A 16,011-nucleotide genomic window follows, 5' to 3' on the forward strand; every position below is an offset into this window, starting at 1 on the left:
CTTGTTAAAGAGATTGTCTTTTCTCCATTGTATATTCTTGCCTCCTTTGTCAAAGATAAGGTATTCATAGGTGCATGGATTTATCTCTATGCTTTCTATTTTGCTCCACTGATCTATGTTTCTGTCTTTTTGCCAGTACCATATTGTCTTGATGACTGTAGCTTTGTAGTAGAGCCTGGAGTCAGGCAGGTAGATTCCTCTAGTTCCATTCTTCTTCAATATTGCTTTGACTATTCGAGGTTTTTGGTAATTACATACAAATTGTGAAATTATTTGTTCTAGTTCTCTGAAAAATACCGTTGGTAGCTTGACAGGGATTGTGTTGAATCTATAGATCGGCTTGGGTAGTATACTTATTTTCACTATATTGATTCTTCCAATATATTAAGTCATGGTATATTTCTCCATCTATTTGTGTCCTCTTTGATTTCCTTCGTCAGTGTTTTATAATTTTCTATATGTAGGTCTTTTTTTTCTTTCAGTTCAGTCGCTCAGTCGTGTCCAACTCTTTGCGACCCCATGAATCGTAGCACACCAGGCCTCCCTGTCCATCACCAACTCCCGGAGTTCACTCAGATTCACGTCCATCGAGTCAGTGATGCCATCCAGCCATCTCATCCTCTGTCGTCCCCTTCTCCTCCTGCCCCCAACCCCTTCCAGCATCAGAGTCTTTTGCAATGAGTCAACTCTTCTCATGAGGTGGCCAAAGTACTGGAGTTTCAGCTTTAGCATCATTCCTTCCAAAGAAATCCCAGGGCTGATCTCCTTCAGAATGGACTGGTTGGATCTCCTTGGAGTCCAAGGGACCCTCAAGAGTCTTCTCCAACACCGCAGTTCAAAAGCATCAATTCTCCGGCGCTCAGCCTTCTTCACAGTCCAACTTTCACTTCCATACATGATTACTGGAAAAACCATAGCCTTGACTAGATGGACCTTAGTCGGCAAAGTAATGTCTCTGCTTTTGAATATGCTATCTAGGTTGGTCATAACTTTTCTTCCAAGGAGTAAGCGTCTTTTAATTTCATGGCTGCAGTCACCATCTGCAATGATTTATTCCTAAGTATTTTATTCTTTTCATTGCAATGGTGAATGGAATTGTTTCCTTAATTTCTCTTTCTGTTCTCTCATTATTAGTGTATAGGAATGCAAGGGATTTCTGTGTGTTAATTATCTATCCTGCAGCTTCACTGTATTCATTGATTAGCTCTAGTAATTTTCTGGTGGAGTCTTTAGGGTTTTCTATGCAGAGGATCATGTCATCTGCAAACAGTGAGAGTTTTACTTCTTCTTTTCCAATCTGGATCACTTTTATTTCATTTTCTGCTCTGATTGCTGTGGCCCAAACTTCCAAAACTATGTTGAATAATAGTGGTGAGAGTGGGCACCCTTATCTTGTTCCTGACTTTAAGAAAAATGCTTTCAATTTTTCACCATTGAAGATAATGTTTGCTGTGGGTTTATCATATATGACTTTTATTATATTGAGGTATGTTCCTTCTATTCTTGCTTTCTGGAGGGTTTTTATCATAAATAGACGTTGAATTTTGTAAAAGGCTTTCTCTGTTTTTATTGAGATAATCATATGGTTTTTATCTTTCAATTTGCTAATGTGGTGTATTACATTGATTGATTTGTGGATATTGAAGAATCCTTGCATCCCTGGGATAAAGCCCACTTGGTCATGATCGTTGGATTCTGTTTGCTAGAATTTTGTTAAGGATTTTTGCACCTATGTTCATCAGTGACATTGGTCTGTAGTTTTCTTTTTTGTGGCATCTTTGTCTGTTTCTTTGTATTAGGGTGATGGTGGCCTCCTAGAATGAGTTTGGAAGTTTACCTTCTTCTGCAATTTTCTGGAAGAGTTTGAGTAGGATAGGTGTTAGCTCTTCTCTAAATTTTTGGTAGAATTCAGCTGTGAAGGCGTCTGGTCCTGGGCTTTGTTTGTTGGAAGATTTCTGATTATGGTTTCAATTTCTGTGCTTGTGATGGGTCTGTTAAGATTTTCTATTTTTTCCTGGTTCAAGTTTGGAAAGTTATATTTTTCTAAGAATTTGTCCATTTCTTCCAAGTTGTCCATTTTATTTGTATATTGTTGCTAATAGTAGTCTCTTATGATCCTTTGTATTTCTGTGTTGTATGTTGTGATTTCTCCATTTTCATTTCTAATTTTGTTGATTTGATTCTTCTCCCTTTGTTTCTTGATGAGTCTGGATAATGGTTTGTCAACTTTATTTATCTTCTCAAAGAACCAGCTTTTAGCTTTGTTGATTTTTACTATGGTCTCTTTTGCATTTATCTGCCTTAACTTTTAAGATTTCTTTCCTTCTGCTAACTCTGGGGTTCTTCATTTCTTCCTTTTCAAGTTGCTTTAGGTGTAGAGTTAGGTTATTTATTTGACTTTTTTCTTGTTTCTTGAGGTAAGCCTGTATTGCTATGAACCTTCCCCTTTGCACTCCTTTTACAGTGTCCCATAGGTTTTGAGTTATGTTTTCATTTTCATTCATTTCTATGCATATTTTGATTTCTTTTTTTTATTTCTTCTGTGACTTGTTGGTTATTAAGAAGTGTGTTGCTCAGCCTCCATATGTTGGAATTTTTAGTAGTTTTTCTCCTGTAATTGACATCTAATCTTACTGTACTGTGGTCAGAAAAGATGCTTGGAATGATTTCAATTTTTTTGAATTTATAAAGCTATATTTATGGCCCAGGATGTGATCTATCTTGGAAAGGGTTCCACGTACACTTGAGAAAAAGGTGAAATTAATTGTTTTGGGGTGAAATGTCCTATAGATATCAATCAGGTCCAACTGGTCCATTGTATTATTTAAAGTTTGTGTTTCCCTGTTAATTTCCTGTTTAGTTGATCTATCCATAGATGTGAGTGGGGTATTAAAGTCTCCCACTATTATTGTGTTACTGTTAATATCCCCTTTCATACTTGATAGCATTTGTCTTACATATTGCTGTGTTCCTATGCTGGGTGCATATATATTTTTAATTGTTATATCTTCTTGGATTGATCCTTTGATCATTATGTAATGTCCTTCTTTGGCTCTTTTCACAGACTTCATTTTAAAGTCTATTTTATCAGATATGAGTATTGCTACTGCTGCTTTCTTTGGGTCTCCATTTATGTGAAATATCTTTTTCCAGCCCTTCACTTTCACCCATATGTGTCCCTTGTTTTGAGGTGGGTCTCTTGTAGACAGCATTTATAGGGGTTTTGTTTTTGTATCCATTCAGCCAGTCCTTGTCTTTTTGTTGGGGCATTCAACCCATTTACACATAAGGTAATTATTGATAAATATGATCCCATTGCCATTTACTTTGTTGTTTTGGGTTTGAGTGCATACACCTTTCTGTGTTTCCTGTCTAGAGAAGATCCTTTAGCATTTGCTGAAGAGCTGGTTTGGTGGTGCTGAATTCTCTCAGCTTTTGCTTGTCTGTAAAGCTTTTGATTTCTCCTTCATATTTGAATGAGATCCTTGCTGGGTACAGTAATCTGGGTTGTAGGTTCTTCTCATTCATCACTTTAACTATCTCCTGACATTCCCTTCTGGCCTGAAGAGTTTCTATTGAAAGATCTGCTGTTATTTTTAAGGGAATCCCCTTGTGTGTTATTTGTTGTCTTTCCCTTGCTACTTTTAATATTTATTCTTTGTGTTTGATCTTTGTCAATTTGATTAATATATGTCTTGGGGTGTTTTGCCTTGGGTTATTCCTGTTTGGGACTCTCTGTGTTTCTTGGACTTGGGTGATGATTTCCTTCCCCATTTTAGGGAAGTTTTCAACTATTATCTCCTCAAGTATTTTCTCAAGGCCTTTCTTTTTGTCTTCTTCTTCTGGGACTCCCATGATTCGAATGTTGGGGCATTTGACATTGTCCCAGAGGTCTCTGAGGTTATCTTAGTTTCTTTTAATCATTTTTTCTTCTCTGCTTCATTTATTTCTCCCATTCTATCTTTCACCTCTCTTATTCTATCTTTTGCCTGGGTTATTCTACTGTTGGTTCCCTCCAGAGTGTTTTTGATCTCAGTTATTGCATTATTCATTATTGATTTACTCTTTTTTATTTCTTCTAGGTCCTTGTTAAACATTTCTTGCATCTTCTCAATCCTTGTCTCCAGTCTATTTATCTGTAACTCCAATTTGTTTTCAAGATTTTAGATCATCTTTACTATCATTATTCTGAATTCTTTTTCAGGTAGACTCCTTATCTCCTCCTCTTTTGTATGGTTTGGTGGGCTTTTATCCTGTTCCTTTACCTGCTGAATATTTCTCTGCCTTTCATCTTGTTTAGATTGCTGCATTTGGGGTGGCTTTTCTGTATGCTGATAGTTTGTGGCTCCTCTTTAATGTGGAGGTTCCTCACTGTGGGTGGGGTTGGACAAGTGGCTTGTCAAGGTTTTCTGGTTTGGGAAGCTTGCATCAGTGTTCTGGTAGGTGGAGTTGGATCTCCTCTCTCTGGAGTGCAATGAAGTGTCCAGTAGTGAGTTTTCAGGTGTCTCTGGGTTTGGTGTGACTTTTGGCCACCTGTATTTTAATGCTCAGAGTTACATTCCTGTGTTGTTGGAGAATAATCTTCATATATCTTGCTCAGAAACTTGTTGGCTCTTGGGTGGAGCTTGGTTTCATTGTAAGTATGGAAGTTTTTTGATGAGCTCTTCTCGATCAATGTTCTCTGGATTCAGGAGTTTTCTGGAGTTCTCAAATTTTGTATTTAAGCTTTCTGCCTCTGGCATTCAGTCTTATTTTTACAGTGGCCTCAAGACTTCTCCATCCATACAGCACTGAGGATAAAACATGTAGGTTAATGATGAAAAGCTTCTCCGCAGTGAGGGACACCCTGAGAGGTTCACAGAGTTACATGGAGAAGAAAAGAGGGAGGAGGGAGATAGAGGTGATGAGGAGGAGAAGAGGGGGAATCAAAAGGGGAGAGAGCAAGCTAGCTAGTCATCAGTTCCCTATGTGCTCTCCACAGTCTGGACCCCTCAGAGAAGAGAAGAGGCAGGAAGGAGACAGAGGTGACCAGGAGGAGAAAAGGGGGAATCAAAAGGAGAGAGACAGATCCAGCCAGTAATCAGTTCCTTAAGTGTTCTCCACAGCCAGGATCACACAAGGAGATTCACAGAGTTGGGTAGAGAAGAGAAGGGGAAGGGAGGCGATAGAGGTGACCTGGTGGAGAAAAAGGTGAGTCAAAAGGGGGAGAGAGCAATCAAGCCAGTAATCACACTCCTAAGTAAAAATGGGTTCTGAACACTGGGTTCTTAAAGGTACAAAATTGATAACAAATACCAAAAAGCAAAGATTAAAAATCTAGAGTAGAGGTTAGACTCTCAAAAATACAGTATTAAAAAAATCACAAAATTATAAAAAAAATATATATATATGAAATTTAGTATAAAAACAGGGTATTTTTTGCAAGGTAATAGTAGGTTATAAAAATGAAAATTAAAGGAGTAATAACCACAGACTGGCTCCAAATAGGAAAAGGAGTATGTCAAGGCTGTATGTTGTCACCCTGCTTATTTAACTTCTATGCAGAGTACATCATGAGAAACACTGGGCTGGAGGAAGCACAAGCTGGAATCAAGATTGTGGGGAGAAATATCAATAACCTCAGATATGCAGATGACACCACCCTTATGGCAGAAAGTGAAGAGGAACTAAAAGGCCTCTTGATGAAAATGAAAGAGGAGAGTGAAAAAGTTGGCTTAAATTTCAACATTCAGAAAACGAAGATCATGGCATCTGGTCCCATCACTTCATGGGAAATAGATGGGGAAACAGTGGAAACAGTGTCAGACTTTATTTTGGGGGGCTCCAAAATCACTGCAGATGGTGACTGCAGCCATGAAATTAAAAGACGCTTACTTCTTGGAAGAAAAGTTATGACCAACCTAGATAGCATATTCAAAAGCAGAGACGTTACTTTGCCAACAAAGCTCTGTCTAGTCAGGGCTATGGTTCTCCCAGTGGTCATGTATGGATGTGAGATTTGGACCGTGAAGAAGGCTGAGCGCCGAAGAATTGATGCTTTTGAACTGCGGTGTTGGAGAAGACTCTTGCGAGTCCCTTGGACTGCAAGGAGATCCAACCAGTCCATTCTGAAGGAGATCAGCCCTGGGATTTCTTTGGAAGAAATGATGCTAAAGCTGAAACTCCAGTACTTTGGCCACCTCATGTGAAGAGTTGCCTGCTTGGAAAAGACTCTGATGCTGGGAGGGATTGGGGGCAGGAGGAGAAGGGGATGACAGAGGATGAGATGACTGGGTGGCATCACCGACTCAATGGACATGAGTCTGAGTGAACTCTGGGAGTTGGTGATGGACAGAGAGGCCTGGTGTGCTGCAATTCATGGGGTTGCAAAGAGTCAGACATGACTGAGCGACTGAACTGAACTGAAACAATTTAAAAATTATGAAATTATAACAGTAAAATATATCTAGGAATTTCTCTGGAGCTGTTGAGGGCAGTGTGGGGTCAGTTCAGTTTCAGATAGTCCCTTGTTCCAGCTTATACTTCTTCTCAAGGTCTATAGGCCCCTTCCAATGTCGTCACTAAAGGGTTTTAATCTGTTGCACCTGTCACTTCTAGTGCAATTCCCTTTTTGTTTATTTTGGCTTCCTCTGTTTGCAAGTCTCTTCAGTGTCTAATTTCCACCCTGACACAAGGCAGCAAAGGTGGTCACTTATTTAGGCTCAATTGTTCAGTTGTCCTGTGGGGAGGGAGAAACACTGCAAAGAAACATCACTGGTGTGTGGGGGGAGTGCTCACAGTGTCTGGGCCACATTGGGTTTGCCGCCACTCTTGGCATGTGTGCTTTGCCCGTCTACACTGCTCAGGCTCCAGGTTGCTCTGCAGGGGAACTGTCTAAAGTGGGCCCTGGGTTGCGTGCACTTCCCAGGTCTAAGCTGCTCAGGTTCAGGGTCTCGGATACTCCACAAAGGCACAGACTTGGTTGGAAGTCACAGCTAGATGTGTAATCTGTGGGTTCTTTTTTTTTTCCCCCCCTCCCAGTTATGTTGCCTTTAAAGATTCCAAAACTCCCCAGAGACTCGCTGGTGAGAGGGTTTCCTGGTGTTTGGAAACTTCTCCTCTTTCACAACTCCCTCCCCGGGATGGGTCTTCATCCCTAAGTCTTTTGTCTCTCTTTTTATCTTTTATATTTTGCCCTACTTCCTTTTGAAGAAAATGGGCTGCCTTTCTGGGTGCCTGGTGTCCTCCGCCAGCGTTCAGAAGTTGTTCTGTTGAATTTGCTCAGCGTTCAAATGATCTTTAGATGAATTTTGGGGGGGAGAAAGTGGTCTCCCCATCCTATTCCTCCATCATCTTCTAGAATACAGCCAATTAATTTTTTTAAAGTAAGCTGTCAAACCAATGGTCTTGATAATGTGAGAGAGAAACTGTCCATCATACTGACAAGAGCAGTGAAAATCAGTCATTCTCAAACTGTGGCCCCAGATAAGCAGCATTAGCATTACCTGAAAAGTTGTTGGAAATGCTAATTCCCTGTAGATCGCAGCCGTCCAAGTGCTACTGAATCTTAGGCTTAGCATCCCCTTCAGGTGATTCAGGTGCATGCTTATAGTCTCTGAAGTAGGTCCTTCCAAAAATCCTGGAAACTTTCAGAGAATCTGATTTTTCTAATCTTGATCTCCTAATCTTACATGTCATGAATCTCTATAATTTTCAGTGTCCTTTGTTGACTTTTGTTTAGGTTGTGTGTGTGTGTATTTGATTCTTGTTTTGTTTTCATTGTTGTTGTTGTTGTTTTCCTCAAGGTAAGCCTCTTAAATGGTGTTTTTGAGAGACTTAGAAACTTTTTTAACAACTCCCATTGTTCCCTCACCCTAGCGGGAATTGTTTCAACTCTGCTTCCTGAGCTCAGTCCAATAATTTCTCCCTGAGAATATGCACTCTTCCCCAGGGTCATGACTCATGTGTGTCAGTGATGCCAGAGATGAGGAAGCTGTGAGGCTGTATGGAGAGAGTCTCCCAGGAAGTGTAAGACATGAACTCTCTTCTCCCATCCAGGCCTGAAGAAAGGTGAGAGCCTGAGGGTTTCCACACCCTCAGATAGGTCAATGATAGTTACGTTCTTAGAAACACTTGTTGGAGGGTGGGGAGAATAAACAAGTGACCTAGACTTGATGGTACTAAGTGTAATGTTGGAGAAGAGCTTTGGGAAGAAATCTGAGGGTGGGTATATGCTATTAAAACAGCTGCTTCAGGTTGCATGTAAAACCCAGTACTTTTAGCAAACAAATATAGATCTGGCCTTATAAGACAGGGAAGATAGGTAAAATCACTTTTAAAATCTCCACATAATTAATTACCTACGTAATACATTAATTGGACAATATTCACTGAGCATAAGGTGTATCAGAGTTGCTGTTCCAAGTTCTGGGGTTACCAAGATATTGAAATTATGATGTGGTTGGTTGAGGGGAGAAGTTTAAAAAAATGAATGATAATAAACCTGTAACAGAGGTTTGTTTTCAATGTTTGTATGTTTATGTTTGTATATGTGTCTGTTATTCACTCAACTGTGTCTGAATCTTTATGATCTCATGGATTGTAGCCTGCCAAGGTCCTCTGTCCATGAAATTCTCAAGGAAATATTACTGGAGTGGGTTGCCATTCCCTTCTCCAGGGGATCTTCCTGACCCAGGGATGGAACTGCGGTTTCCTGCATTGCAGGCAAATTCTTTATCATCTGAGCCACAAGGAAGCCCCATTTTTTATGTTAAAGAACATTGAAAAATGAGGAATTTGTTCTGCATGGGAGAAATAATGAGAAGACTGATGAAAATGGTGATATTCGCATTGACTTTTTCTATGGTTGAGAAGATGATGAAGAAAATTGCAGGAAACAAAAAGGGAAATAAATACACAGCATCTTTAAGACTATTTTCCATTAAAGAGCTAGTGGATCACCAGAGGTGGAGGTACTAATTAGAAAGGCAGATGGAACTTACATTTAAAGCCCTGTGTGACATGCTGAATTGTGTGCACATGTATATGTTTCTACCCTGACTTGATCCACAAAGTATTATATGTGTCTCCTAAGGGGCTCTGGTGGAATCACTACAAGAATAGATGTGAGAGGGGAACATGATCAGATTAGCATTCTGAAAGGTCTGGACAGCTGTGTAGAAGGTGCACTGGAATGAAAGATGAAAGGGAAAATTAAAAAGGGAGTGACCCCTGAGAGATAACAGATTTCAGGAAGTCAGGTGAGAGTGGGTGGAGACTGAGAGGAAGCCAAAGGAATAGGGAGGGCACTTAGCCCTCACCTTTTGCCTCTGTCTCTCACCCTTGGAGTCCTTCATTTTTGTTCCCACTCCTTCCCCTGCCACACCACCTTTCCATGTCTTCTTCCTTCACCATTCTATTCCCCCAGCTTCCTTCCTTATGATAAATTTTCTCCTTTGAATTCTTCATTTATTTAACTTTCTTTTACTTCTACATTTTTTTCTTCTACCCTTGGATCAATACCACCTTCTGAAATTGCCATCATTTCAGAAGAAATCTAAGTCCGCTTCAAACAATGCATTTATGTATTTCTTCACTAATGAAATACTTACCCCTTGCCATTTTCCCACATACAATCTGAGGAGCCTCATTTAGTAAGGGTTACCTACCCTGGAGGTTGGAAAGAAATGGAATGTTCCAGATGTGCAGCTGTACTCAGAGACTCCCTCACATGTCCTGAACCCCAATAACTTTTAACACACCTAGCAGTTAACCCCAGTTAACACCACCTAAATTGGAATATTTAGGACATTCTCTGCTTTGAGGATTAGCCCCATAAACAGCAAAAAAATCCTTAAACAGTTCAGCTAAAACTGGATCTCTCTCTCCCAGGTGGCACACTGGTAAAGAATCTGCCCTCCAATGCAGGAGTCACAAGAGACCCCTGGGTTGGGAAGATCCCATCCCATGGAGTAGGAAATGGCAACCCACTCTAGTTTTCTTGTCTGGAAAATCTCATGGACAGAGGAGCCTGGGGGGCTACAGTCCATGGAATTACAAAGAGCTGGACATGACTGAAGTGACATAGCATGCGCACACACACATGCAGGTTTTAATTACCGACCATAAGCAAAGATGGGTAGTGAAGGGCACAAATAAATTGGGAAATCAAGGCCTATGTGTCTAGCACATTATGACGAAATTCAGAAGGGAAATCAGGCACATGAGAATTTCATGAACATTCTGTTGCTTTCATTGTTGCATGAAAAAAGATGGATATAATATTCACGCTTTCTAATAACTCTAATTGAAAATAACCTGTAAGCTATGCAAAACACAATAGGTTTTTTAAATAAATTAATATTTAAAAAGGAAAAACGATTGGTGTAAAAATGTAGCAGAGACTGGAGTAGAGTAGAAGACTACACAGAGGACAGTGATTAATATTTATTATTCTAAATACTATCCTGGGAAGTTTATGTGTCATTTTATTTAATCCCTTAGCCAATTTCTATAAAGAAAACATATTTCTTTCAGATGTGGAAACTGAGACTCACATTAAATAGCTTACTCAAGCCCAAATCTCAAAGAAATAGAAGTTCTCAAATTCGATTCTGTTTGGTTTCACTCTAAGTATCTTCCCAGCTAGATTACACTGAATCTTGGAAAAGCAGGTGGCATGAGTCTGGACGGCTTTAAGATATCTCACGTATGTTTTTCCCAGCACCAACTAGTAAACTTTCCAGAGACAAGGTCATTCAGTCAGCACTTGGTATTGTAATCTGTACATAAGAATGCCCATTATATTGACTTGGACAACTGAATTGAGCCCTTGAGCACTAAGAGGGCAAGCAACAACTTCATGCCTATCTCTGGTGTGTTTTCTTTAGGAGTATGGAGAAGACATCATGGATTCAAGAGAACCTCACGTGGGTATCAGAATTTGTCTTCCTAGGGTTCTCACAGAACCAGAAGCTCCAGCTTTTCTTGTTTTTGGTGTTCCTGTTTGTCTACACAACCACTGTCATGGGAAACCTCCTCATCATGGTCACAGTGACCTCTGATTCCAGGCTCCACACACCCATGTATTTCCTACTGAGAAACCTGGCAGTCATAGATGTCTGCTTCTCCTCAGTCACTGCCCCAAAGATGCTGGTGGACTTCCTTGCTGAGAAGAAGACCATCTCCTATGAGGGCTGCATGACTCAGATCTTCTTCTTCCACTTTCTGGGAGGTGGGACTCTCCTCTTCCTCTCAGTGATGGCCTATGACCGCTACATAGCCATCTCCCGGCCTCTCCACTACATCACCATCATGAACACTCGAGTGTGTGTGGGGCTGGTGGTGGCTGCCTGGGTAGGGGGCTTTGTCCACTCCATTGTCCAGCTGGTTCTGATGCTCCCATTGCCTTTCTGTGGACCCAACATCCTAGATAACTTCTACTGTGACATTCCACAAGTGCTGAGGCTTGCCTGCATGGACACCTCCCTCCTGGAGTTCCTTATGATCTCCAACAGTGGGATGCTGGTCCTCATCTGGTTCCTCCTCCTTCTGATCTCTTACACAGTCATTCTGGTGATGCTGAGGTCCCACTCTGGGCAGGCGAGGAGGAAGGCAGCTTCCACCTGCACCATCCACATCATTGTCGTGTCTATGGTCTTCATTCCCTGTATCTATATTTATGCCCGGCCCTTCACCTCTTTCCCCATGGACAAAGCTGTGTCCATCAGCCAAACAGTTATCACCCCCATGCTCAACCCCATGATCTACACCCTGAGGAACCAGGAGATGCAGGCAGCAGTGAAGAGACTGGGCAAGCGCCTAGTGATTTCCAGTAGGGAGTGAACTTAAAATAGGTTGATTTTAAATGACAAATCTTCTCAATGAACCTTTGTTTTCCATGTGAGATGTGGAAAATATGGAGTGTGATGGTTGAAATTAAACTGATATTTCTACAGACATTTTCCTGTGTCAGCTCTTTTGTTAGTTACTTTCAGACTTCTCTCTCATTCTTACAAAACTGACAGGAGGTATGGTAGTAATATAGAGTTTTACAAACGAGAAAACTCAGAGAGAAAAGACTTGCTCAGTGATGAACAGCAAGTGAGGGGCAGAGCTTGGCCAGGAGATGGCTCCTCTGACTCCGGGTTTTGAGGCAGGAGATATGGGTGGGATTTGAAACTCAGAGTATCTCGCCATCACAAGGGAAAACTTAGAGAGTTCCTCTTCTATGGGTGAATATCTCTGCTGAATGGTCAACACTTCCATGTCAAATCTGGAACAATTACATTTGTCCTCCTCCCTGCTCTTTGCCTCTTTCCCTACTGTGGTATTTCAGAAGTGATATCATTTGCTAAGCTTCTAAATATTTTTCATCCTCAAAGTACATATTTACCTGCACTTTGGACTGGGTCTTTCTTGACCAAATACTTCTTGGATATTCTGCAGGATATTCTACTTTAGTGAGCAAATCTTTATATACTTTGGATGGTATGGCTATGAGGACAATGTTGTGGGTGGTTGGGGAACCCAGGCTAGAGAGGGCAGGGACCTTGTCCTGCTTCCTGAGGGAGTCCAGTAGTTTCTCCCCAAGGATATACTCTTGTCTCCTAGGGTCACTCTCCTTGTTGTATGGGTGATGTGTGGGCACTAGCTGGGAAACTGATCCTACAGATAAAGGATCTCTTAAGAAGACGGATGACCTGACGACTCTTTTCCATTCTGGGCTGAAGGAAGGTGTGAAACTAGGATTTTCTCACCTGCATATAGAGCAGCTGTAAGAAGCATCCAGAAACTTGTTGGAGAATGTAGAGAATAAACAAGTGATATGGACTCCATGCTAGTCAATCTAAAGCCTGAGGATAACCTCAAGTGTAATGGATGGGATACAAGGCATTCAAAATAGATTCCTCAAGTGGCAGGTGAAAACCAGGCTTTAACCACTAAGTTACACTTGGTCTTGTGATTTGGAGGGAAGATGCTGAGAGCAAAGGATAAGGTGATACACCCCACAATTTATCACATGGTCAAACTGAACAAGATCATGTAATTATCTCCTAATGCATTAGAATAGGAACATATCTGAGCAAGTGCTAAGTCAGAGTTGCTATTATAGGTGCTGGGGCTACTAAATTATTGAATTTACAATCTAGTTAAGAGGAAGAACAAGAAAGATATGATAAAAATTGTAACAAATGTACTTACAAAATGTTATTGGAACCGGAACCCAGAGAAATGGATTAATTCTGCACGCGAGAAATGGAGAAGGAGTCACAGAGGTGATATCTGAGGACTTCAAGGTTGAGAAGGTAGTAGAAGGTATTTCAGGAAACAGAATGCATTCCTAAAGCTACAGAAATAACTAAACATATAGCATGTGTGAGACACCATGGATTCCTGACTGCCATCTCTTCCCAGGTAACAGAGATACTGATAAGAAACGTAGATGGAGCCTACGTTTTAGAACTTGGTGTGACCCGCTGAGAGGAAGTTGCATGCACATATGTAAGCGTGTCTTTGAACCATGAATTAACCCTCAGTGCATGTTAGGCAGCTTCTAAGAGTCTGAGTTGTTTGTTTTTTTAATAGTCAAACTTTTTATCCAAAAAGAAACAAGAAAAAAAGATCCAAAAAAATTGAAACATGTATATTGTCATATGTGGAACAGATCGCCAGTCCAGATTCGATGCATGAGACAGGGTGCTCAGGGCTGGTGCACTGAGATGACCCTGAGGGATGGGATGGGGAGGGAGGTGGGAGGGGGGTTCAGGATGGGGAACTGTAGAAATTTTAGAGATTATTTTATTTAAAAAAAAAGCTTAAAATCTGTAGAACTAATAGAAAACAAAAACTAAGATGATAAATATAAACATATATGTCAGTAATTACATTAAATTTATTCAGACTAAATGTCCCAGTTAAAACAACAAAGATTGTTATATTGAATAAAAATTTAAAATCTAACTTTATGCAGCTTACAAGACAAACTTAAATGTAATTTAATAGAGTGAAATAATACTATCATTATACATAGCACTCAAACACTAACTAAAAAACACCTCCCTGGGACAACCCAGAGGGATGGGGTGGGGAGGGAGGTGGGAGGGGGGGTTCAGGATGGGGGGGACACATGTCCACCCATGGCTGATTCATGTCGATATATGGCAAAAAACCACCACAATATTGTAAAGTAATTATTCACCAATTAAAATTAATTAATTAATTTTAAAAACCACAAAATAGCCAATGCAGTTAGACTAATATTAGAAAAGTAGATTTTTTAAAATAATAAAGAGGGATAATTCATAATATTAGATGAGAAATACACTGAGAAGATAGAATAATTCTAAATTTGTGTGTACCTAAAACATCACCTGTGAATATATAAAGCCAGTATCAGCATCATTAAATGCAGAATTTTTTTTTAAATCCCAGAAGCATAATTGTAGATATTAATATACATCTAAGATTCTGAGTTTTAAGCTGTGAGTCCTTGATAGTCATTAAAAGATTATAATGAGCAAGCAGGGTGATCAGATACCAGTTTAGAAAGGTCTCTATGACAGTGACATGGAAGATGGAGCGAAGTGGATGCAGATGGAAGCGGAAGGATGAGGCTAAAATGACCCCTATTGGATAACAGATTGCAGGAGGCAGGGAAGGGGGTGGAAAGGCAGGGGAGTGAGGAGCCACTTAACCCTCACTTTTCACCTCTATCTCTTACCCTCCGTGTCCTCCATCATCTTTATTCCCAGTTCGCCTCTCCCCTCCCCCTTTAAATTCCCCTTCCTTCCTCTCCCTTCCTCTTAATCTCCCCTCTTTATTGTTTTGTCTATTTTATTTCTCTTATATCAACATCTTCCTTTCTCTTCTATCCTTATATTCAGCAACATCTTCTAAAATTCTAGTTTCACTAAGAAGAGTTCTTCCATTCCCCTTCATACAAGATCCATCACCTGTTTTTTAACCCAGACAATCTGTCTCCCCCATCTCATGTTGCAGCACACACACCACATATTCTATTAATTCATCCAGTAAGGGACCATCTACACCAGTGAAGGAAGGCATTCCCTATAGATATTCACTCACACAGCAGTCAAAAGATTTTGCGTATTGACTACCAGAAAAGATGGGTACTGTAGGGCACAAATAAATTATAAGATGCATATTTATCCCTCTGCAAACATTTAGTTGAATTATGGATGGAAAATACAGAAACACAAAAAGTTCCTTAACACTATGATGTGGTAACTGTTGCACAAAAAATTTTGGTACAAAATATATTAGATTTTCAAGGAAGGGAGGAGGTTTTAGAGTAGGAGACTACACAGAGGAAAGTGTTTGCCATTTATTATTCCAGACACTCTTGTAGGGACCTTGTGTGTTATTTTATTTAATCCTCTAGACAATTCTATAAAGAAAGTCATTTTTATTCCTACCGTACAAATGGGAAACCTAGAGAGGTTAAGTAATTTCTCCAGGGTCAAATATCAAGGAAATAGAAATTTAACTGCAGGTCTGTTGAACTCCAAGTGTCTTAGCACCAGTAGATAACACTGACTCTTTGAAAGGCATGTCGCATGTGTCTCTGGACAGCATTAAGCTATCTTGTGAATATATACTCATGTTTGTGTTCAGTTGCCCAGTCATGTCTGACTCTTTGTGACCTCATGGACTGTGGCCTGCCAGGCTCCTCTGTCTATGGGACTTTTCAGGCAAGAATACTGGAGTGGATTGCCATTTCCTCCTCCTGGGGATCTTCCCAACACAGGGATTGAACCCACCTCTCCTGGGTCTCCTGCATTGGCAGGTGGATTCTTTACCACTGAGCCTCCTCAGAAGCCCCTGATGAATATATACTCCAGAACCAACTAGTGAACTCTCCAGAGACAAGACCATTAAGTCAGCACCAGGTATTAGGATCTGCACATGAAAATCCATCATCGAGACCTGGACACTCAATTTGAATGAGCCCTTGAGCAATAATGCATCTCTCTCCTGGTGTGTTTTCTTTAGATGTATGGAGAAGATGCC

At 40.4% G+C, this 16,011-nt stretch overlaps 1 protein-coding gene across 1 annotated transcript; it reads left to right on the plus strand.

The window, feature by feature from the left end:
* On the plus strand, positions 10,873-11,823 carry LOC102186152 (olfactory receptor 4D1-like). Its single transcript, XM_013971780.2, has one exon. The coding sequence runs from the start codon at positions 10,873-10,875 to the stop codon at positions 11,821-11,823; it is 951 nt and encodes a 316-aa protein (XP_013827234.2).

The sequence above is a fragment of the Capra hircus genome, chromosome 19, assembly GCF_001704415.2.
Source record: "Capra hircus breed San Clemente chromosome 19, ASM170441v1, whole genome shotgun sequence".
NCBI lineage: Eukaryota > Metazoa > Chordata > Mammalia > Artiodactyla > Bovidae > Capra > Capra hircus.

Bases quoted from the DNA above. Each gene is read 5' to 3' on its own strand.
- LOC102186152 (XM_013971780.2), top strand. From the start codon at position 10,873: ATGGAGAAGACATCATGGATTCAAGAGAACCTCACGTGGGTATCAGAA.